This window comes from Netta rufina (assembly GCF_964035555.1).
Source record: "Netta rufina genome assembly, chromosome: 4".
NCBI classification, from domain to species: Eukaryota; Metazoa; Chordata; class Aves; order Anseriformes; family Anatidae; genus Netta; species Netta rufina.
This window is the reverse complement of record NC_140127.1, coordinates 44684641-44707693: the sequence shown is the minus strand read 5'-3', so window position 1 is coordinate 44707693 and position 23053 is coordinate 44684641. Positions and strand designations below refer to the sequence as shown.

General features: G+C 36.4%; 1 protein-coding gene across 2 annotated transcripts in view; it reads right to left on the bottom strand.

Annotated features, from left to right (window-relative positions):
• Nucleotides 1-23053, bottom strand: part of PDE5A (phosphodiesterase 5A) — a gene marked incomplete at its 5' end in the record, with an annotated part of 59373 nt that overhangs the window by 16760 nt on the left and 19560 nt on the right. Inside the window, 8 exons of one of the 2 annotated variants that reach the window (XM_084285830.1) lie at nucleotides 1900-1959; nucleotides 3450-3625; nucleotides 7770-7854; nucleotides 11108-11216; nucleotides 13189-13256; nucleotides 14424-14561; nucleotides 15749-15838; nucleotides 16942-17010. In XM_084285830.1, coding sequence (XP_084141956.1) covers nucleotides 1900-1959; nucleotides 3450-3625; nucleotides 7770-7854; nucleotides 11108-11216; nucleotides 13189-13256; nucleotides 14424-14561; nucleotides 15749-15838; nucleotides 16942-17010 — 795 coding nt within the window. The remainder of the gene's footprint in view (nucleotides 1-1899; nucleotides 1960-3449; nucleotides 3626-7769; nucleotides 7855-11107; nucleotides 11217-13188; nucleotides 13257-14423; nucleotides 14562-15748; nucleotides 15839-16941; nucleotides 17011-23053) is intronic. The other variant, XM_084285831.1, reaches the window with a different exon arrangement.

Sequence of the window (23053 nt, the reverse complement as noted above, 5' to 3'; positions counted from 1 at the left end):
TATAGATTAGAATCAAATAAAATTAATATCATTTTTTTAGTAAATAAAAAGGTGGAGTTTTCAGTACTACTTCTTTCCAGTTGTTTTACTTCAATATGGTTTAAAAGAAAATCAGGTAAAAGCGGGATGGCTAAAGAAATAAGTGTTTCATTTGCTTTGTAATATAGAGCACAGGTTGCAGACAGTATCCATGCCCAAAAGCAGTGACTGATGCAATAGGACATTCTGGCACTATGTGGGTGCAATGGTGAAAGTGAAAAATTCTGTTGTATCAGATTATTTTAAAGCAAATCACACAAAGTTATATCCAGACTGATCACCTTAATCTATTTTGTCTGGCTTAATATAAGAATCCTGAAGCCAAGTAAATCGCTATTCATCTGCTGACCCTTAGTAGTAGACCAGAAGTTGTAATATGCAGTGTGTTAGCTTTAGCCACCAGTAAGGGCCTCTTTCATGGGTACTGACTTGTTATGTCACCTGGATCACATCTGCACACATGAAATCAGTGTTGTACAATCTGACACCTGGAACAAACTCCAAGCAACATCTGTCTATCACTTCAGGCGAGATGGGTTTATCAGTTAGGTGTTCCACATAATTTCAAAACTGAAATCTTATTGTGAAGTGTTAATGGGAAGATAGTCAACACAAAGTAATACTGTAGAGGTTATTCTTAATTAGGGGGAAATACTAGCACGATTTCATAGAAGTTCTTGTAAAGTCTTTGTCTACTCCCCATTACCCTCCCCTCCCCCCCAAAAAAAAGTCTCTACACCTGTCCTTGGCAGACATTTTAAGTTAGATTTCAAGGAAAGAATCATCTGCATACAAAAGGAACCACCACACTTACATATCTTACATATTTCCCTGAATCCTTACTTAAAATGGACTTTTGCTACAAACCGATTTTTAGAATCACCTGCCTCTCTCCCATTACTAAGAGGAGAATCTAAGGTGGGAAGGTTAGCTTTTCAACTTGGGTAGCAGGTGCTGCCTTTGTCACTATTTATTAAAAACTTAAAATTAGGCATAGGCAAACTGATGTCTTTAACATGAGTGACTTGATCTATAAACTCACTTGCCCCATCTCTGTTCAAGTACTGGTAACTTTTTCAGTGCACAGAAACATCAAATAGCTTCAGGAAAAAAATACAATGAAATGTTGGAACTATCAATGTTTATTCTATTTTGTGAGTACAGAGACAAAAAAAAGGGTAGCAATGATCCTGTGTCTGAAAGGGTACATGCTGACAGCAGATATTTAAAGAGCAGGATTTATCTCTTTTCCATGCTTTAGGAATGAAGCCTTAATTGATTCAACTAAAAGACAGTGCAGGAATATTAACAGTCTGACTGTACCACGTGGATTTTTAGGGCAAGGGTCTGTAACCGTAGGCTAATTAAGAAGAAAACCAAAGCTATTGTCAGTAGGTTGAAACTCTATGGTTTTTCTCCTCTGATCTAACTTTTTCAGAAGTCCACAAATTAAAAAGTATTTGAAAACTATGGTTTTAAATTAGAGCAGCCACATACTGTTGATAGGTCATAAAGCTATACCAAAGATATAAAATATGCAAAATTCAGACTTAGCTGCCAAAAAGATTAATGAGAGTTTGCTTCTGAAATACCTGATCATTGGGAGTTGATAGTATTATTGCACCAACTGCTGCGGTCTTTTAAGCTCACGAGAATGGCAGTCATTGTGTCAGTGTCTATTTCTATTTCTGGCTTTCAGGTAATTGCAGCTCTCTGTACATCGTAATGTTAGCTTCACTGTAATTTTTATTTCTGGAAAATGTGCTTCCACATGTGTAGAGATCACGTCTGTGTAAGGCACTGCCCTTCTTTGTTACATCAATGAAATATTTCTGAAGTAATAGTAAAAAATTCAATTACCGCTGTTACCTGCAGCTCCCTCGTTTCCTCCTCTGCAGCAGAAGCATGGTATGAGAGAACCTAAAGAGAAAAGGAGACCTTAGAAAAAACAAAAGAACAATGTGATAAAAGAAGGAGGGAGGGTTTTAACTAAAGCAGAATTTTTTAGTCTGCAGCTGCATCATGTTGCACTTGCTGATGAAATCTGGTGTCCATGCAGGGTCTGCTCCGGTTTTAAGGAGCTCCAAAAGCATACGGGGAGATATCTGTAGCTTTTACAGATCTCCCACAGCACAGAATCTTCTTGAGATAATTAGGCCAAGAAAATGTAAATAGTTTCTATAAATGAGCAAAGAACTCTGATTTTCTCTTTGGAAAATTTTCATGCTCCACTTTCAAAGACAAATAATTCATGAAACAGCTATAATTACGAGCCTGACATTGTTGCCATAATAATCCTTTCAGGAGTTTATTCAGACATAAAAGAAAGTTTTGCCTTAAATGAAACTTGGCAGAAAAGTCTGAAAGAAAATATGTTTGTTTTAAATTAACAAAATAAGCTCATGTTTTTTAGCTGTGAGAACACAGGACATGAAAATGTTATGGATTTTTTTTTTTAGCATTTAAGAATAACTTTTTTTTTTTTTTTTTTTTTTTAAAGCTGCCAATTTATATATTAACCCACAATATTTTTCCCACTATGGGATTTATAGGTATGGACTTCATATATTATCTATAAAGTGCTATAGTAGGAGAAAGAATTGCTAATTTGCCAGGTAAACTGGCAGCTTCTTTTTAAAGAACTTCAATTATTTTGACAACAATTTTACCACCTTTCTATTGAACATGACTTAATATGGGCTTATCTGAGAGCAGTAACATTTATTTTAGAGGCTACTAGGTACATAACCCACATTTTAGGAAACCTGCAAACACTCTATTTACATAAAGAATATTAGGAGATCCAAATCTACAATTTTTTCACTTTCAGCCTCAAGCTATCACCTCTCAGCTTCTCAGATTAAAGCATTCTTTAGCGATTAAACTTAACAGTAGCCAATTCAAAGGCCGAGACAGATGACGTTCATCTTGATACGGTTTTATGGAGTCTTTGACTCCGAAGAAATTGCTGAAAACCTACAATAATGCTGCTGTTACTCCCCAAACCAGTTTGTCTAAAGGACTGAGCCAAAATCATCACAGAAAACCTCAGACAAGAAAAGGAAGCCCCTAATCCCCCAAACCATTTCCTCTTCCTACGCAACTGAACAAACCAGCTACGCTGCCAATGCATAGCTTCATGTGGAGGAAAAGATGTGCTCAGTTCACCACTAAATCTCATGAGTAAAGTTAAAATACAATACCAAATGAAATAGTCTGCCGTCTAGATACAGAAACCAGCAGAAAAATTCCTGTGCAACTCAGCAGGCCAAATGCTGTTCTCATGGGGGAGCACAATTTCTATTGAGTATTCATGGGAGTAGCTGCACTTCTGTATAGAACAGTGAAGGTCTGGAGGAAGTTAGGATCTGTTTTGTGTCAATTAAAGACCACCTAGATTTTGAGCTCACCTCTAGTGTCACCATCTGTTTGGCCATTGCTCTTTCTACAGCTTCATACATCTGTGTATTCTGGATCCCCAAGCCACAAAAGATGACAAAAGCTTCCAGGAACTCTTCATCATTTCTGTTGAAAGCCTTGATTTTGCCTGAGTTTTCTTCCATCTTATTCACAAGCTGGCAAACCCCTAAGTCAGGATAGAGAAATTTAAAGAATACAGAGAATTGCCAAAATACCATCTATGGTATGGTACATCAAGGGAAAAATTAGGCCTAAGACTGTTTAGCCCACAGTACAAACCACCAAATACATTAAAGTGACATGTCGTAGTGCTATAGAATTTTTCATCCCAAAGTTCATTAGAGCGAGTTCACTGTATTACAGAATAAATACTAAAATATCATACACTACTTGGTAGACCCAAAAGCATTTATTAGGATTTATAAACCAAAAATTTGGGTGAAATTCTAGGGTAGTTTTCATCCTGACTTTTATTATTAATAGTATTCTAGGTTGATTTAATCCCTAAAGACTATTTGTCCTTTGGAGGCTAATTAAATTTTTGTAAGCATGCCAAAAGAACATTTATGAAAGTCAGAACATTGGTACACCGAGTTTTCACTTCCTTATTTGAGTCAGTACTGGAAATTTTTTTAAATAAATGAAATAAACAGAAAATAGCCATGTTGAGGCTTGAAGTTCAAATATATTTGCTGACTCCATGAGGATGCGATTGGATTACGGCCTGCTCCAAAGACTACTGAAGTCATCCAAAAGCATCCTACTGAAATCATATTGTTAATTTCAAAATTGCTGATGATTGCATCTGTTTATTTTTTGTTAATAATTTCTGCTCTTTAGTGCCAGACTTTTCTGTGCACTTGCCATTGAGAGGTTTGACAGGTAACTTCTATCAAGCCTTCAGATTGTTTTAAGCAGAGGGAAATTCACATACATACCTCAATTTAGCTTCACCTAGCAAATAGCAGTTTTTGCTAAGAAATCAGAGTATGAATTAAAGCAGCTGCATCATAAAAACATGGCTTTGCCCTAAGTTGCTGTGAGAGTGATTATTGTCTTAAGCAAGTTCAAATGTTTTCTCACTCTCATAAGTGTAAGGACTAGCAGTTTTAAAGATAAAAAAAAAAACACTAATATTTCCTGATCAGTTGCAAATAACCGTCCCAGTGAAAGTCATAGTTGCAAATTAAGAATTCTAAAAAAAAATAATAAAAAATATGAGAAAATGCAGTATTCTTTGTTTGATATAAATTGTAATTGCTTACAAGTTTGTATATTTTATGTATTTTATGAAGAACATTTTGCAGCAGAAACAGTAATTTATTAAATATGCATTTAACCAGCTTACATTAAATATGTATTTAACAAGGATAAGATAACTATTTAATGATGTTTCCAGAACACTGTTTACCAGCTTTCAGGTTTTCTTGCTCTAGCAGAGCTACTCTTCATTTACATATGCTATATGAACAGAATCTGAATGCCTTACACTTTGCCACCATAAGGTCCGGGAGGACGGATTTGCTTTCTCTTTATTGATAGGCAAGAAATTATAACAAATACTATTTAACAGTAGAATCAACAGTGAACATAATCGGTTACTCTAAGGTTTTATTAGTAATAATGATTTTTTATATGGAAGTAATTCTAGCATCGTATGTTTACAGACTTAATCAAAAACCATAATTTTTTTTTAAAAAAGTCTGTGACGGAGCTAGTTTATATCTTCCCTTTTACAGTAAGTAGAAAAAAGGAGGCAAAGAATGTTGCACATATGTAAGCTATATTTTTAGAAGAACAATGGCCTAGCATGTAGAAATTTTAATGTCTGGTGACACTATACGAACACCATCCTATTTCCAAATTATATTGTGTTTGAAGAACTTTAGTATCCAAGGCTCCTCTAGAGAGATCAGTAAGATTACAGTTGCAGTTGTAAACCACTGGGGCAGGGGTTGTGGTATTTGAATATTGCAAAGAAGATGCCACTTTAATGGATTAGTAGATACTTAAATGGTATTAAAAATATATGATTTTGGAGAATAAGGATTCACTAAGAACAAGATTAACCATCCCTGGGAAAAAGAAGCTGACTTATAAAACCCAGGGAAAATCTCATGGAACTCACTTTCAAATCTCCGTTTAGTACTGTTTATGACTTTATAATTATTTCCATAGCAACTGTGATGTAACAAACACAAGAGTCAGATTCAACAGTGAATAAGCCACAAGTGCAAATGAATTCTTAAAAGGCACAGCATTTGGATACACATAAATGCCTTTTAAAAAATGAGAAAACTACAGCAAATATGCTGTGTGCTATTTAAGGCTCTTAACTGGAATGTTTTTCAAAAGCATTCAGGGGTCCTCATGTTAGTAGTAAAGGTGTTCAAATTTCTTTTATTGGGCCATACTTACAAAACCACAGAAAGATTCTATAAAGTTTTCAACACAAATCTGAAAAATGTACAAGTCAGGAGAGTAAAAAAAATATATATATCTTTTTATCTCTCTTCAAGTAATATTTGCTTGGTTTTGCTGTGGATGCTTTTTCCTACCCTCACTACCCCTCTGCACATCTCACTCTCCAAATTCTGGTTTTGGGTATACTAATCTTAAAAAAGGAAGACAAAATATTTTTATACAATATGTTAAAGGAACCTATAGGTATTGTCCCTGAAACAAGTTTTTGATGTTGCCCTGTTAAAGATTTGAACATTAGGTGGGCTGTGAAACCTGAAAGGACTTTGAAGAACATCTCCTATTGAGAACTGCTCAGATTTGAAAAGCCCACCTAAAAATGCTGCCTGACTGAAACTTTCAGTTTGAAATTTCACAGAAAAAAAAAGACAAAAACAAAACCACAACAATAGAAAAACTCCATGTGAGATCTGATGTAACTTTATCGGTAGTTAACAGCATAGCGAAGCAAATGTAATTAAAACTCAACAGTTCAATTTTCATCTTTGTCTTCTAGAGTCTGGTAGAATACAGAAAACAAAGTAATACAAAAAATCATCGAGGAGGCTGGTATAAGAAGAAATTTCAAAGAATGCTATTCAGTAAAGACAATGCTTCTCTTTTTGCTTCAGGAATTTTACAAAAAGAGCTGTCTTCATGGAAAAAGAGTCTTGCATTTACTGTATACATTGATTATGTAGTTTTGTCATAATTCTCAAGCACAATTACTTGAAGACGATTAAAAATGCAATCTTGGAACATTTTCTTGACAAATTCTGTAAAGCTGAGGAAGTTGAATTCACACTTCTATCTGGAAATTAATATATTTTATGTTCTGTTTGGTTGTGGAACTTACTGATGCCAGCATAGCAGGCTGACAAGCATTCTGCTCTTCATGGGACAGGGAGGCCCTGGTAATTTTCAAAAGCATCCTCCTCTTGCCTAAGGTGAATCTGAAACTCGTGGAAAGACTTAAAACTCATTACACTTATTCCATGAAGCATTGTTAGGACCAGATCCTCAAGAAAATTTAGGCATTTATTTCATCTTGGAGGATCCAGACCCTGGCCACCTAAATATTTCCAGGGACCTAAAGATAAATAGGCTTCTAAGTTTCCATAAGTATCTAGGCCTATGTGGGCCTAAGCGACATCAAATTACTTATGGAAATTTTACCACAGGAAACCATTGGGCATTCTTTAAAAAAGAAGAAAAGTTCAAGAAAAGGCAAAGGAGATGCTGCAGCAGTATTTGCGCTAGGTAGATTTGGGCTTTTAAATTTAGTGTCTTGTAATAGGACTGTAGCCTTCCTATGCAATCAACTAGTAGAAGCAGGCAACTCTAAAGGGCAATTCATAGCAACAATTCTGCATAGCACTTAACCTTCTCATGTATGAATCTTTCTGTAGCCAAATCTTATTTGCAAAAAACTGTCACCGTATGCGCAGCCTGCTTGCCTTCCCACATGCTATACTTTCAGAGTACTACCTCTGTTCCCTAAAAGCTCAGAGCTTATTTACTGATTTACTTGTCTTCCTTTCACTGCCTTGTAACAGTGAGAGTGGTATCTGACTCTCTGAAAAGGAAACAGTGAAAATAATTTTACTTATAGAAAACTATCAAGCGCATGAAGCTACGAAAACGGTGAAATATCACAGGAGAGTTGTAGGTAGCTGGTAACTTGTAAGGCAAGCAATTTACAGGCAAGGTTGCAATGGACTTATTAGTTGAAAGCATGACAATTAAGGGTCTCTTCCCCTGTGTTTAGATTCCACGTTGCTGAGAGTTTACTGTGGAGGCAGAAATATTGCTATGACAAGTACAAAAATACTTTTTGTAAAGATACCTACCTATCACCTTATTCTTTTTCCCATTTTTTATTGGTGTACACAGCAAACTCTTTATGTGTTGATTTACATTTTCTGCATTGTCATTCTGTTAAACAAACAAAAAAATACAGTTACTATTTTTAAGACTAATGCTTAGGTGCCTGAAATGAAAATGATGTAGAGCTGGGGCCTACAGCTATTCTTGGTTCACATTCTCCTTCAAAAAGCAGTCATGTCTTCAAAGAGTTTGCATATCTTTGGCTGGATGGTATAATAAACAGTACATCTGATACAAGATTTAGTGAATAATAATAATACAGGTAAAGATGATAATCATCAGAGTTCCCAGTGACTTGTGTAATTGTGCTAAAAATGTGTTAATTTTGTAATAGGTTCTTTCATTTTGCTTTCACAAAAATGACAATTTTGCACCAAGACAAAGTATTCAACTTGGTGCAGCTGAAAATGGATCAGCTGGGCTTTAGGACACCTTTCTATTCTCATCATGTGAAGAGCTGTGAAAATAACTGACTTCTCCCATTTCCAGCATATCCCCTTCACTTACAGTATGGCCACATAAAGAACAGTTGTCATAAAACAGGAGTAGCTACCTGGCATTAAGCTAATTGTGCATTTTGTGACTGAAATTTTTGTAAAACCCTTTTGGTTCATTTGAGACACTTTGATTAACCCAGTGACGTAATGAAAAGTCTGGTAGCGGAGACCAAGTTATGATCCAAAGAATGACCAGTTTTCTGACTAGGTCAACATACTACAGTCTTCCTAAGACCTTTTATCGTTGCTAGGCTGGATGTATTTTTTGCTGTCATGCCCCAAGAGAAGAGCACTGACTTTATCTAGGAAATGAGAAGGTGAAAGGGTGGAACAAAATGACAATACACCTTTTTCAAATATCTGGTGAGCAAATGACCTAGATTTGCTCTGTTGCTCTTGGACCCTGGAATAATTTGGCAGTTGCTGAGAAGTATATGAAGGTCAGTCTCTAATTGTATGTGACACAAAAAGTGTGTATACACTAATATTTCAGATCAAAAGTGCTGGGGGGTGGATTGTTTGGTTGGCTGTGTTTTTTGTTTTGGTTTGCTTGCTTTTACTGCTGTTGCTTTTTTGTCTTGTCCTGTGCAAGGGATTGAAGATTTTCTGTGCAGGCTAATGCTTATACACTCTAATGCTTGAATACTCCAATGCTTATAAATGGCAATAGGAAGTATGATTCTTTGAAGAAAAGATGAAAGGATTATATCATGACAGCTACTTTACATGACTCCGGGAACTTAATATTTAGTAGCCCATTATCAACACGATAGATAGAACAACTCAAGAGTAGGATTTGCTGGTTTCTGAACTGCAGGCTGAAAAGATGTACCTGTGAAATGAGCTGTAAAAAAGGCTAGGAATCAGCATCTCTCCCTGCTAGACCTCTCAAGCAGGGGCAGTTAAGAACCAGTAAGTCAAGTTTGCACGAAAATTGGTTTACAGGTACCTTGAGGAGAACCTGCTGTTTCACAGTAAATTTGAGGTGCATTGAAACTCAAGCTTGTCTGGATCGGAGAAGACCACAGTGTACACTGTTTAAAAATATACTTGTCCCAGTATTAATGAAAAGGAAGGAGACTAAACAAGAATAGGCATAAATGGTTTTAATGAGTGTTGTAGATATTTGAACTTTGTCTCTACTACTCTAACTTTGTTGGCTCAGGAAAAAAACACACAGGCATGGCTGCTGAATCTTAGCATTTGGCTTAAATCCTGCCCTTATAGATAGCCTGAACCTGAGGCAGGCAACATGAGGGCTCTCCTGTGAAGAAACCCACGCCGTTTTTCTGCCTCACGTCACTACGTTGGTAGCTGAGGCTGCCAACGCATTTAGAAAGCACAAAGTTCTTTTCATAAAGTGAGTAAGCATGCTGTTGAACGTTCTCCAAAGAAAGAGGCAAGCTGGGGTTTTTAGGTTACTAGGTACGCCTGGGATTTCCCTCATTGTCAGCTTTCAAAAGATTTTGCCTCCACCCAGCCTTGAGACTGCTCCTGTATGGTGGTGGAGATGCAGCCACTGTGACTGCACTGGAAAACATTACCCAAAATTCCTTCTAGCAGAACTGTTGTTTTCTTTTACCAGTTTCTTTCACATGCATAAGGTGTAAATCATCTAGATTCCAGGGAAAAAATGTGTAAGAAGTTTAACCCTACTGACAAAGTGAAAGGCTTGTTTCAGAGAGTCATTTAAAATGACTCCAAAAGTATTCCTTTTATGTATTTTACAATGTCTTCAAAATAGTCACTTATATCTGTATTTATCTAATGCAGCACATCCACCTGATTCTGTTTTAACTTCCACTCCTGCAGTTAAGACAGCTTAGGGCCCTATACCTGAAGTGATGAGCATTCAGTTCCTGTGTTGCTCTGTCCTTCACAGAATCCCCTGCAAAACATCAGTGAAACCTTGCACAGAGAAAAAGGGAAGCAACACAGCTCCCCACCATGCTGCTGCTCCTCCTTTCCTCTTCCTGGAACAATGACAGTCAACACTACTTTCTGAGCTTTTGGTTGTGTGACACAAAACAAAGAGTTTGATAAAAACCTGCTGATCATGACAAATCTCACCCCTCCTCTTACTCTCTCCCTGAAACCATCTATCTAACAGTTCTAACTATAGTAAGAAGAGTTTTTTTCAAGTTTCTGCACTGAGAGGAAAACACAGAATTACAATTTTGCTTTATGTTGATGATTTCGAACGCAACCTGATTGTAATCTGAGTTTTGCAAAGTGACCTGCCCTCCTAGCTCTCCCGTATCTGTACGTTCAGTAGTGCACCACACCACAAGCTCACACCTGATGAAGTGTGAAGCAAAAACTTCCACAGAAAAGTGAAATTGTTCCTTCTCAAAAGCAGCACAGAACTTGCATACATACCATTAATCTTTGCTAGAACGAGAAGGGAAAGGAGGGAATGAAACGGAAGGAACTTTTGAGAGCTTCCCAACAATCACAGTAAACTACAGAGAATTGCTGTGAAAGCCTCCAGCTGTTCTTCACTTAAATGCTTTCCAGAGAATAAACTGCAAGCTCTCCACATCACAGTTTCCATTGACAAATGAATGCTAACCTTTTTAAATAATGGCTATAGAAATACCCTGCTCACTGTGTGAGTAGTGTACCATTTCTTCACTAATAAAGAATTTTATAAAGGAAACATAGTACCTTCCTCTGTGTTTGTGGAATTCTAACTGTGGCCATCAAATTAAAAAAAAAAATACTGAGGGGAAAGCAAGCAAGATTTGAAAGAGAGACAGAAAAAAAACATTTCTGAATTTCAAAGGTAAGCTTATTTTACTTACTGTCCAGGGAAATCTTCTATCTTTGCAGACATCTGGGATGTTGAGAGGCTCCATAGTATTCTTGACATACTGAGCGTACATATAATTGATTTTGTTTGTATCATAGTCCCTAAGGGATAAAATATTATTTTTATCTGCTTAGTATGACAACAGGCCAATTCATTATGCAAAGCAAGTAACTGTAAATATCTTCCACAGATAAGGCCAAGAAAGATATAACCAACAGCTATATAACAGAATTGAGTTCAAATTTTGTACCCTAATCCAGCTGGCATCACAAAATGACACAGTGGATTAATTTATACACTACACCATTTCTTTAACATTCCAAAATGTTAACATCAAATATCAATTAAAGAAATAAACAAATCATTTCAGTTGATACAGATGAAGGATAAAGAATGAGCAACTGAGTTTATATTGAAATAAACAACTCTGAAAACAAACTATTCACAGATCTCACACTCTTGAAAAGTCAGTACTAGATGAAATTCGCATATTCTTTAGACTGGGTACAGCTGGTAACATTTGTGAATTTCCTACTCCTAAGTTTATTTCAGATTTGACTGAAGATCAGACATTTGACTCGACTTTACACCTTCTGGTGTAAGTGTATATCCAAAGGATGTTCACCATGCTTGAGGAAGATAATTATTCTCTCATCATTTCACCAACTTGGTTATACAAGGCAATACCCCATAATTCTGAAAAAGTCTGATCTGGGTTTAATTCAGGGTCCCTGATCACATAATAAGCCTGAAATTATATCTTGTAACATAATACTTTCCATCTAATCCACGTCATTTTGTTTTTTTGTTTGCCTGAAATTGTGACCTTAAAACAACGCAGAAGTTCTAACTCGTAGTTCTGACTTGTAGAACAGTTTTTGCAACATAACGGTGCTGTCCCATGAACAAAATTCAGCTATATAGCTAAGGTTCCAACATTCCCTGTCAGTTATGAGAAATAATTTACCAATGGCCCATGCAAGCAGTAAATTACATTTTGAGTGCCTTAACCCTTAACTACTAACCATGAGTGGGATAGTGAATAGGAAGGTAAAATTTGTCTCTGCCATTCCCACAGTATAGAAGAGGAAGTAAACAGTTATTCTATGATCTTAGTACCATTTTATACATCTGAACTTTCTGACTGTATGTTGTCTAAAATCCTACTACATCTCAACAGTTATTTGCTTAAACCATGCATTTTCAAGTTTATTTTCAAATATATGTAATTACATTCCATATAAGAAATGTTCACTGAAAAAAAAGAAGATCAAAGAGGTATAGAAATTTCAATTTCTCTCCTGACACTACATTAGTCATAGTGTGTTTTAGGTACTCTTTGTCACTCTTGACACTATTTAAAACAACTTATTGTCATGACAGAAAGGTAACAAAGACAGTAATTTTCAAAACTTAAATACAAAGGTTCAGAGTAAATTCGGAAACTATGTAATCTGAGTATTTTAATACAATTATTTCTACTTCTTTCCATCCTTCCCATTTTAAATTTGTAGTGGTTTCTTGAAGAAGACCTAAAAATCTGCCAGTCATTATTCTTGATTTTGTTAGTCATGTCCTTTGATCCACCTTTCCTATCTACAAAATAAGAATAATGCTTATCCTTCTTTATAAAGTTGTTTTTGTTTTTGTTTTTGTTTTTTTTTGATTAAAATCATATGCTTATACACTGTTTGGTATCTACTAATGTGGATGTGTCAGCTCTACAGCATAGTCACCCACATAGATTTCTTACAGACCAGTTCTAGAGCAGCCCATGAAATAAGATTTTTACTTCTTGTGTTTTGCCCATTTCCACAGCTTAACCCTGAGATGCAACTAGGTACTTTGACCTGACAAAATGAAGAGAACAGGCCTTGTTCTCCTATTCTGCTCAGAGTGTTCTTTTTAAGGCAATTTGTCTATGTACGTTTCAGGGCAAAACCCGCTTCATAGCAGAAATACATGGTACCCAATGGAAAGGTGTGGTACCACATCCTTTATTATGAAAAACAATATTGAAATCAAAATTTCTTCAACATTCTCCCATGATGAAAAAAACTTTAATTGTTTTACCTCTTCAGATTTTCAGCTGAATCCTCTAATTCTTCAGATTCCATGTGAAACACACTAGAAAATGAATCCTGGAATACCAAGAGGATATTTTAATATATTGGCATGGTTATAAATTAGAGTAGTCATATTCATTTGAAAAGCTTATGCTTGTGGCAGTTATCAACACCTATTCTGTAATAAAGACAAGTATAAAATTAACTTCATTTCACATCTAGCAGCAATGGTGCAGAATCCTGTGACATAATTATCTTCTTTATATGTCACTGAAGTGTCTTGAATCTCTACTGATCATTCTGAGAAGAAATGCTGGTATTTATAATCTGTGCCAAATTTACCTGTTAGCACAGAACTTCCATATTCTAACATTCATCCAATTCCAGACCAGGAGTGTATAATAACTACTTTGCTTGGGGAGGCGAAGACATCAAAGCCTTTTAAACATGTTGACAGATCTCTGTCTTTCTTTTCACATAAGTATTTTTTATGCTTGAGAAGCCTAAACGTAGAGAGAAATTAGACTCTCTCTGTACTAAGCATTCAAACTACAGACTGGAAACTTGGTGCTAGAGTTTGGCTGACTTGCAGGGACTGTGTGAATATCTGAATACATACATTATATAAATTCCTCTTCCACATTCCTGTCTAAGAATGACTTTCTTAAATACAGGGAAATATTATTGCAACATAACATCCTGCTCCTTGTTCTGCAGCCTATTTTGAATACAAAGGAAATAAAACTGGGCAGATAGGAAAGGAGCTTGTGCTTTGCTTCAGTGAGCCAGGATCTTGGGAGAGGCCACGGTTCTCTTCAGATACCTTGTTTAGGTACTCCATGTTGAGATATACTCAAGAAATAAAAAGTACAGTCAAAACTGATTTTGCACATCAACTAAAAGCCACATTGTTTTTCACCCAGCCTTTTCCCTTTTCCTGTCTTACATCAGTAGCTAATAAAATGAGTTTTAAGAGTTCTACATTCAGATCTATGCCACGGGAGAGAGCTTAGAGCCATAGCTTACCAATAGGTAATGCAAAATGACTGCATAAAATGGCAGCCTGGCCTACACAAAGACCTAATCCTCTGAAATCAACACCTGCCCTGACTGGATGCCATAAAAGCAAGGGCAGGGGAGGAAGTGGGTCTGAAATGCTATTGAATCAGAAGGGAGGGAAGCCAATACCGCTCCCAGGGACTTCCCAGCACTTCTGCCTTTTAACAAAGGAAACATACTCACAGTACAGTCTTCATCCACTATGAAGATGGTACACCTCTGCACCTGCATGAACGATATTATAGTGGCAGCTATCTTCTTCAGAATTACTTCCAAAGACTGTTGCTCTTCAAAAATCAGGCTGGCAAGATCAAGAAGCACCTGGAAAAAAAAAGGTCTTTGGTGAAAATTTGACTGATTGTGATGTAAGCAATAATTACAGTTCCTACTCTTTGATTCTTCTTCTCTTCCCTGAATCAATGAAAGGAACACGTGTCTGTGACAAAAATTAAGTTTTGGCTGTCATACAGACAGCAAGGCAACAGGAATTATTAGCCAGTTTGGTGGAGAAAATAGATAGCCTAGTTAGCTGTCTGATGTTTCCGGTCAGATCAACATTAACAGCTGATCAAATGAAATTTGAGAAGTCCAGACAGCACACAGTAATTTGCCCTTAGGAAACCTAATAGTTTCCTATGGCTCATGTGTGCATTGTAAAAACATCAACTGTGATATTTAAATTACTGAAGACTTTTGAGCACAACTATTATCTGTTGTAATTCAAACAGAGCTTAATGAGCTCATTTGGTGAACACATCATTTAGGTACAGGCTGCCATATTTCAAAGCTGCTGCTGAAGGACTTAGCTACTTAGATGTGGTCAAATTATATTCCCTTTTCCCCACAGGAAGCATGGAACCAATTTGCAAAGATTACCCAAATTTGTACCAATTTACAGACACCAATAATAACATGGAAACTCAGACCTACCAGAACGCTATTAAAACAACTGCTGCCTAGTTTTTTCTCCAAAAACTTTTCGTACCATGTAGGGCAGAGATATTCTACCCGCAAAGGCTAGGGCATTAACAACCCATCAGTTACATAGATGGCTACAGAATAAAATTACATTCCTCTAGGAAATTTAGTTTCCTGTCTGATCATTACAGAAAATATTGTTAGTGACTATTTATAGTTGTAGGAGACTAAAAGAGCAATCTGTATAACCCCTGCCATGCTATAGGGATAATTTTACCTGAATTTTCTGGAGTATACGTGCCTCTGGCTGCGTAGTACACAGAGTGAGCCACAGGATAACTTCAGGCAATACAAAGTATATTGACATGGGATGAATTTTGGACATGTAGCTTTAGTGTTTTCCCCCACACTTTTCACAGCCCAAGATGAAATGTGCCAAGCTACTTCTCAGTGCAGTTAGAGCTCCACAGTACTAGAGTAATTAAAAATTGCCAAGGATTTGCTACCATATCAGAAACGACAGGAAAAGGTGCAGATTTTAGCTGACCATCATAATTTTTGTATTCCTGGGACAAACCTGTAGATCATACCTGATTACGTCTGTTTTCAAGCAAAGATGTTTCATACAATTGAGCATTATGAAGAACAATTCCACAAAATGCCAAATACGCAGCAAAATCCTGAAGACAAATAAGCATAAACACCTGATGAAGATAATGTCTCACAGCATCTTAACTCTATTCAAAGATAAGCTCCTACATTTTTTTTTTTAACTTTGAAATATTAATTGATATTTAAAGCTATTTTTGGCATTCACGTTCCTTTTTTTTTTTTTTTTCCTCCAGTTACTCATAATTTGTTATTTCCTCAAGAATCTCTTCTCCCTTTTTAAACTAATTGTCTTTTCAGTTTATCCTGGTACAAGTAGGATTGGGGTAAGAAGCAGCACAGAGGAACCAACTCGTCTTGCAATAATACAGATTTTACCTAGAAAAACTTGGTGCAGACAATCAGCCTCTGTTACATTGGGAAATGGAAACAAAATTCTGCTAACATAGCGAAACCGCATTTTTTTTCCTTATTTGAATAGGATTACTTCTTATATCCTGTAAATACTCAGTATGCATTTTGTTTTAAAGGGGAAAGTTTTCAAAGGGGAACATTAAATCCTGGTATTTATTTATTTATTTTTACTGCTGAAAATTCAGTCAATTTCTTCAGCCTTTGTGCAGCCTCTTTTGCTATACAAATCTAAACGTGAAGTCTGGAAATGTCTGGAAAGCAACTTCATTGTGAGAATTAGGAATCAAGGTGCTGTCTACTCTACTGATTATCTTATGTATTGTTTATAATTTATCCAAGGTCTTTTCTCTTTCTCTAATTGCTGTATTGAGAAGTGATGCAATATTTAAAAAATAATAACTATGCAAATTTTAATATTCAAATATGCATTGTCAGATATGCCAAGAGAGCTATAAACACTTCATAAAAATGATGTCTATTATAAGCTATGGAACTGTCCTACAGTGCATTTCTGTGGAGTAAACCTGTATTTGACATGTATGAGAGATACCATTCTGAAAAGAGAAATTAAACTATGTCACATCCACATTTCTCATGGCTCTATAAGGAAAGAACTTTGCAATACTACCACGAATTCTTACTGTTTCAGTGGTTAATTTTTAGTAACTTTAAGATGTCTGATCAGTGTGAAAAGCAATAGCATATCTATTCCCTGATCCCCTGTGACAACAAAACAGACAGAAATGTCCAGCTTCTGTACCTTTTCGTCTTGTTCAGTGAAAGTCCCGCCAGTTGATTTCTTATTGATTGCTTGAGCCACACCAACAACCTAGTGTATTCAAAAGGGAATAATTAGATCATTTTTAAGGAATCTGTCATTGGACTTTATTTCCAGACATACTTATAGGAAAAAGTAAATGATCGTTTTACAGGTAAAGAAGCTAAGCCAAGGGTAAAACATCATTCACAGGACAGCTGTGACAGACCTAAGAAACAAATCTATATGCCTTGAACAACATTAAAGACTCTTCCTTGGGTAGTTCCTTCTGCTTCTGGCACATGGCTTAAATCCTTAGATTTCAAATGCACTATGTATTAGGAACAGCAGCTAACTGGCTTCATAAATTAAGGCTGCTCACATAAATCAGAGAATAGATAGTAACAAAGAGTTCTTACACGAACTATAAAAAGATCTGCTACACTTTATGAAATAATTATAAAGACATTGACAGACCAGCTCTATTTACTTGCTTGTTGGGTTGTCTGCTTTGGGATTTGAGTGTAAAAAAATGGAATCTGGTAAGATTACACATCTAGTTTTATTCTTATAAAAGTCCTGTCTAAATTGTGTTAAGTTTTGAGATGATGCTTTTTTAGTGTAGAAATAATCTGTGATAAAATTTGATTTCGCGTTTCTGGACATAATTACATGAATTGGGAGATTAAAATATGATTTCTTACAGAACAGAAAACAGTCCTATAGAGATGACTGAGCTACTGGTGCTTTTGCAACTTTCTACACAGAAAAGAATTAGCCAGGAAATGTGATTTTGCAATAAAAGATGTTGATTTAGATTTAAAAGAAATGTAAAATGAATGTGAGAGTACAACACAGCTGAAGAACGATGCTTTTATTACTGCCAGTCTTTGTGGAGTTCAATTCTGCATGCTGGTGAGAGCCTCCCAGCAAACCAATCTGCCTGGCAAACAGCAAAACTACTCCTAAATATAAAAGTGAAATTCAGATTTTTGCTTAGTATTGATTTGTTTCTAATGTAGCCTCCAACTCTGCTATTTTGGGAGAAATGAAACTGTATGGCTGTTTTGGACTTGCTCTTACATAGTCAACATAGATGTCTTAGTGGTAATTTGGGTCTGTTTTTCAGAGCCCAAGGGAAACAAGAGAATTTCAAGAGACTTTCATGTGAGTCTGTATGAAGACAGGGAGCATTTAGTCAAAAAAAAAAAACAAAAAAAAACAATTCACTGGGATAGTATTTCTCTAGATTCCTTACTGCAGTTATTTAATCTGTTTACTGGCAGTAACCATTCTGTCCTGTAAACTAGTTTAAACTTTTTCCTGGAGCCTCCACTTACCCTTTTACTTCCATATATGTACCCTTCTGAATCATGTTAACCATGCCACTTCACAGCACACTAAAACTGGAAGGCACTCAGAAGTGAAAGAGAGGATTAGCACCAGAGCAAGAGGCAGGAGATGTAGGCTGGAAACTGGGAGGAGCTAGAAGTCACTCACTAAAACCCCGCACTTCATTACAATTAACATGGTTACATCTATTTAAATGGCTGGATCTCCTCTTCTGCTAAGGCCAGTAAATCTGCAGTGCAGTAAACTCTGAGGCTAGAATTTGCTAGAACAGATGAAGCTGAATACAATAACATGAATGGGTATGTGGTAATAAGCCATAAAGTACATGTGAAACTTTTGATTCTTTTCAGACATTTTTGTCAGATCTGAAGTAAATGATTGACAAAACAAAACAATCTGCTTTGTTTGAAATCTAAGTAGTGTAAGACCATTACAAGTTGTTAATGACAGCATATTTTCATCTTGCTTTTTTGGATAAACAATATCAGAAAAAAAACTGTGTGGTGTGCATATTTAAAAAACTGTACTTGGCTGTTAATCATTTCAATGTGTAACTGCTATACTGAAGGAGGGGATATAGTTATGTTTTTGTAATGGAAAAGACAACAATTTACCATCTCTCACACCAGCATTCCCAAAATACTGATGTTACAAGGTCAGTGTTCTGCAGCATGAATCAGTGCCAACTGTGGGCTCAAAAATGTCCATCTGAAATAAAGCTCAGCTGTCAAGTCCATTCCATACAACCCAGTTCTTCCCACAGTTAACTTCTCCTTGACTTCAGGGAAAACTTCTTACCTAGTGAACATTCTCACTGTAATAACAATGTACCTGCCATATATACTTCTAAAGCAGACTTTGAATAGTAAGCAAATCCTTTAATAAATGTATATGTTTTTACGTTAACCCGCACGTGAAAAGGCTAATGATTAGACCTTTTCCCACACCACTGTCTTTTTGGGGGGTTCTTATTTATTTATTTATTTTTTCCAGCTTTGGTCCAGCACAGGCAAAGACAATTATGATGAGTTCAGAGGCATCATTATGGAGTTTAAGAATTAAGAGGTGAGTACTTTCATTGTGCATAAACACCTCCCCCAATGAAAGGAAGACCTGTGGTGCTTAAAAAAGCTAAAAAAAAAAAAAAAACAAACAGTAAAAATACCACACCAGCAAAAAGACTATTTCGCCCTGCAGGTTACTCATACATTAAAAAAAGGCATGTGCTTCAAGAGAAATGGTCATTTTTGTATCTTTGTTAAGGTCTTCCAATAAAAGCTTTTAACAGAAGGAGGAAGGAGTAATGAGGAGAGTAAACCTGCTAAAAAAATCCTGCTTGTCTTGATGATGATAAAAACTTTATGCAGATGACAAACTGCATAAAACACTTCTTTTTGAAAAAAAAAAAAAAAAAAAAAAAAAAGGCAAGCAGTTGACAAAATATTTTTCTGTTGTTCAGTGACAGCCTAAGTTTTTAAAGAGACTTTTGTAGTATGTGCCATTTTTCATATGAAGTTATCAGTTTTAAAGATTAAGCTGGTCCAGATTCTGGCCTTATTCTGATTTATATCAGTAAAAATTCAAGCGAACTTCACTAAGATGTGTATTAGTTAGACATTGGAGTCTTGCCTACAAGCAGGTAATTAGGAGGAGATGTAAAAACTCAGGAGGGTTTGTTCCTGTTACTGATGTAATTATGTAATTAGGACAAAACTAAATCATGTGAAAGCATTTTAGGCCATGGAGAACACAGGCTTGCATTTTAGTGAATCCTAACAGTGTGAAAACCAAAAATTAATTTTTTTTGAAACTTGCTATAAACAAATCTGAAAAGACGACAGGCCTGATCCCTCCACCTGGGAGTTGCATTCACAGTCACCTTTGATTCAAAATCTGTGCTGGTGTAACTACTATGAGCTCAGCTATACAGAAAACTTACTCAGATAACAGGTAAATTAAAGTGTGAAATCTGTATGACAATAAAGAAGACACGTTACTTCATATCTGAAATAAAACATTCTCTGTAAATCCTGATGAACACTGTAAAAAAAAAATAAAAAATGACAGCCCACTTGAAGATTCACTGATGAATGCTCTGCTCCAGTCTAACAAAAAGGTATTAAGTTACATAGGCACATTACTTCATCTTTCATTACTTCTTTTACAAGCAGGCACCAAATTAACCTTCTTGAAAGGGGAGTCCTGTAGCACTAAAGCAAAGGTATTTTTTATTTGTCACTGTCTTGTTATACCTACTGAATTATCCTGCATACTTCTTGTTCACCCAAGGCAAAACTACTAGGCCAGAGAGGGGCTAAAACAGCCGTGAAAGGGGATAACTGCTAGAGGAAATCATAAGAAAGTACTATGGACCGAAGAAAACCAAGATTAAGGGAGAGTAAACACTGCAGTAATTATTATTTGCTTACATTTAGAGACCTGTAATCTTGTGTCCTAATCCTTAAAGTAACCAGCAAGCTGTCAAGTGCTACGAACTGATGAGCTTTATTCCCAGTCTGACTAGGTTGGCATTGTATAAACTAGTCATGCAGCTCCTAGCAAGAGCCTTCATCCAGGTTTGCTGTATTGGAAGTACAAAAGGGGTGGGCAGAAGCAAACATGCTGTATGTAAGGGACCTCAGTCCTTGGTCTAGCCTTCTTTAAGGTCACTGGAAAAAATCCCCTTGAATCAGAAACCAAACACTTTGTCATTTTCCATTCAGATGATTTAAGACAGACATACGTCATGAACACAGAAAGCAGTTTTGATGGTGGAGTAGTTCTCTGTCAATCCCCAAAAAAGAGGAAAAAATAGCCACCAATTACTAAGTCAGAACCCGTACCTGTTTTACCACCTCGGAACACAGCTCTCCTAACTCTACTCTTGCTGGCAACACAGGCAATCTTCCAGTGCTGCTGCTTGTTCTGTAAGCTTTCCTCTCTAGCTCTACTAGTTATCCAATTTAATAAAACCTGATCCACATTACAGGGAGAGATTTCCTCTAATTATCAGAGGACATTATTTTCACTCTTTTCTCCTGTTAGCTGCCTCCTGCCTCGAAAAGTAGCAGGCTACCTGGAGCATCTCTCAGTAGATGACGACTGAGATATGAGTTTTACCTGGATTGTTTCATGCTATATTTTTTTTGTATATTAGGACTCCGGGCCTAACTCTGTAAAAGCTGTTCCAGCTCTACAGGGAGCTAGTACCTTTTTTAGTTGATTCTGACTTCAGTTGATTTAAAAATACCATTTTGTGTCCTGAGAATAAATAAATAAAAAATATTTTGCTGACACCTGAAGAAAAGTGACATTAAGCCAAAGAATGGTAACAGGGAGAGAAAAACTCAACTTTTATCTCATTTTAAAGATAGAAACATATCCACATGAGAGGACAGACAGTGGTTTTAAGCTTATTGCTCTCCTGCTTTTGTACATCTTTGAATCAGGCTTATAAAACTATCCTATAGGGACAGCCCTGTATTTACAGACTTTCATTTTTAATCAACAAAAACTTTCACATCCTCTTCTACCATTCTTGACAACAGTAGCCTGTGTGATTCCTAGCAGTCTAGCTACTATAATACATCTCAGCATTAGTTGAAAATCCTCCCAAGCAGCAAATTACCGATCTCCATAATTCTGCAGTAAGACTGCTACTGGAACTGGAGGTAGTTTGTTTCAAGGTAGCTTGGCTATACTGCAGTCACTGTGATGCGTTGTACCTGAAGTTGGCATTGTGGGAAAAAAGAATTCAGTTGGCTAACCATAACACGCCTGGTTATGTTTTATAAAGTTCAGCAGGATACTTTGAATGGCTGTTGTAAACAGAATACCACCCTGATGTATGCCGAAAAGCTTCCCAGTGAGAGGACAGGGCAAATTAAAACAAAACAAAACACAACTAAACAATTGGAGTGATCATTGCCAGAACAGAAGATTTGCCTTGCCAATTAGTGGGAAGTTCAATTCCACATACTTTAGGCTCAGAGCCCAGCAGATAGGTCTCAGTTAATTCAACTAAAAGTTCTCACATAAGAAAATCCTACAGATTTTAATAGGATTTAAACCAAAATAGTATTTTGTGGAAATTATTTTGCACACCAGAAAGGAAAAAAAAACAAAACACATTCCTGTACAGATTCTACTACAGCTATGATGACTCTTCCAGTCAGGAACCATCCCCTCTGCAGATATTGCAAACCAGACAGCTGTACTGAGCCTTGTATCAGTTCTCAATAACTGCATAAGTTGCTTCAAGCTAATGACTTCCATTCACTATTCAGTTCTGTAAGATTTTTTTTTTTTCCAAAATGAGTGTTTGTTTGCAAATGTCTACAAAACCAGATGCAAGTAATTATCACCTTGAGAATTTCTCCGACAACTTCTGTAGTCTTTTTTCTGGGTGTTTGAATCCAAGACCAAGCAAAATCAGGGGAAAAAAAGTGCTACTGCATTTACTCACTTCATTAAGGGTACTATAGAAGGCAAATCAGTAGCATTTGGAGCTTCTGAAAACAAATTGAAGGTTTAAGGACACACCAAAAATGCATTTTCACATACATAATATGAACAGCCACAGGACGAGGGGGAATGGACTAAAGTTGCACCTGGGGAGGTTTAGGTTGGATGTTAGGAAGAACTTCTTTACTGAAAGGGTTGTTAGGCACTGGAATGGGCTGCCCAGGGAAGTTGTTGAGTCACCATCCCTGGAGGTCTTTAAAAGGCATTTAGATGTAGAGCTTAGGGATATGGTTTAGTG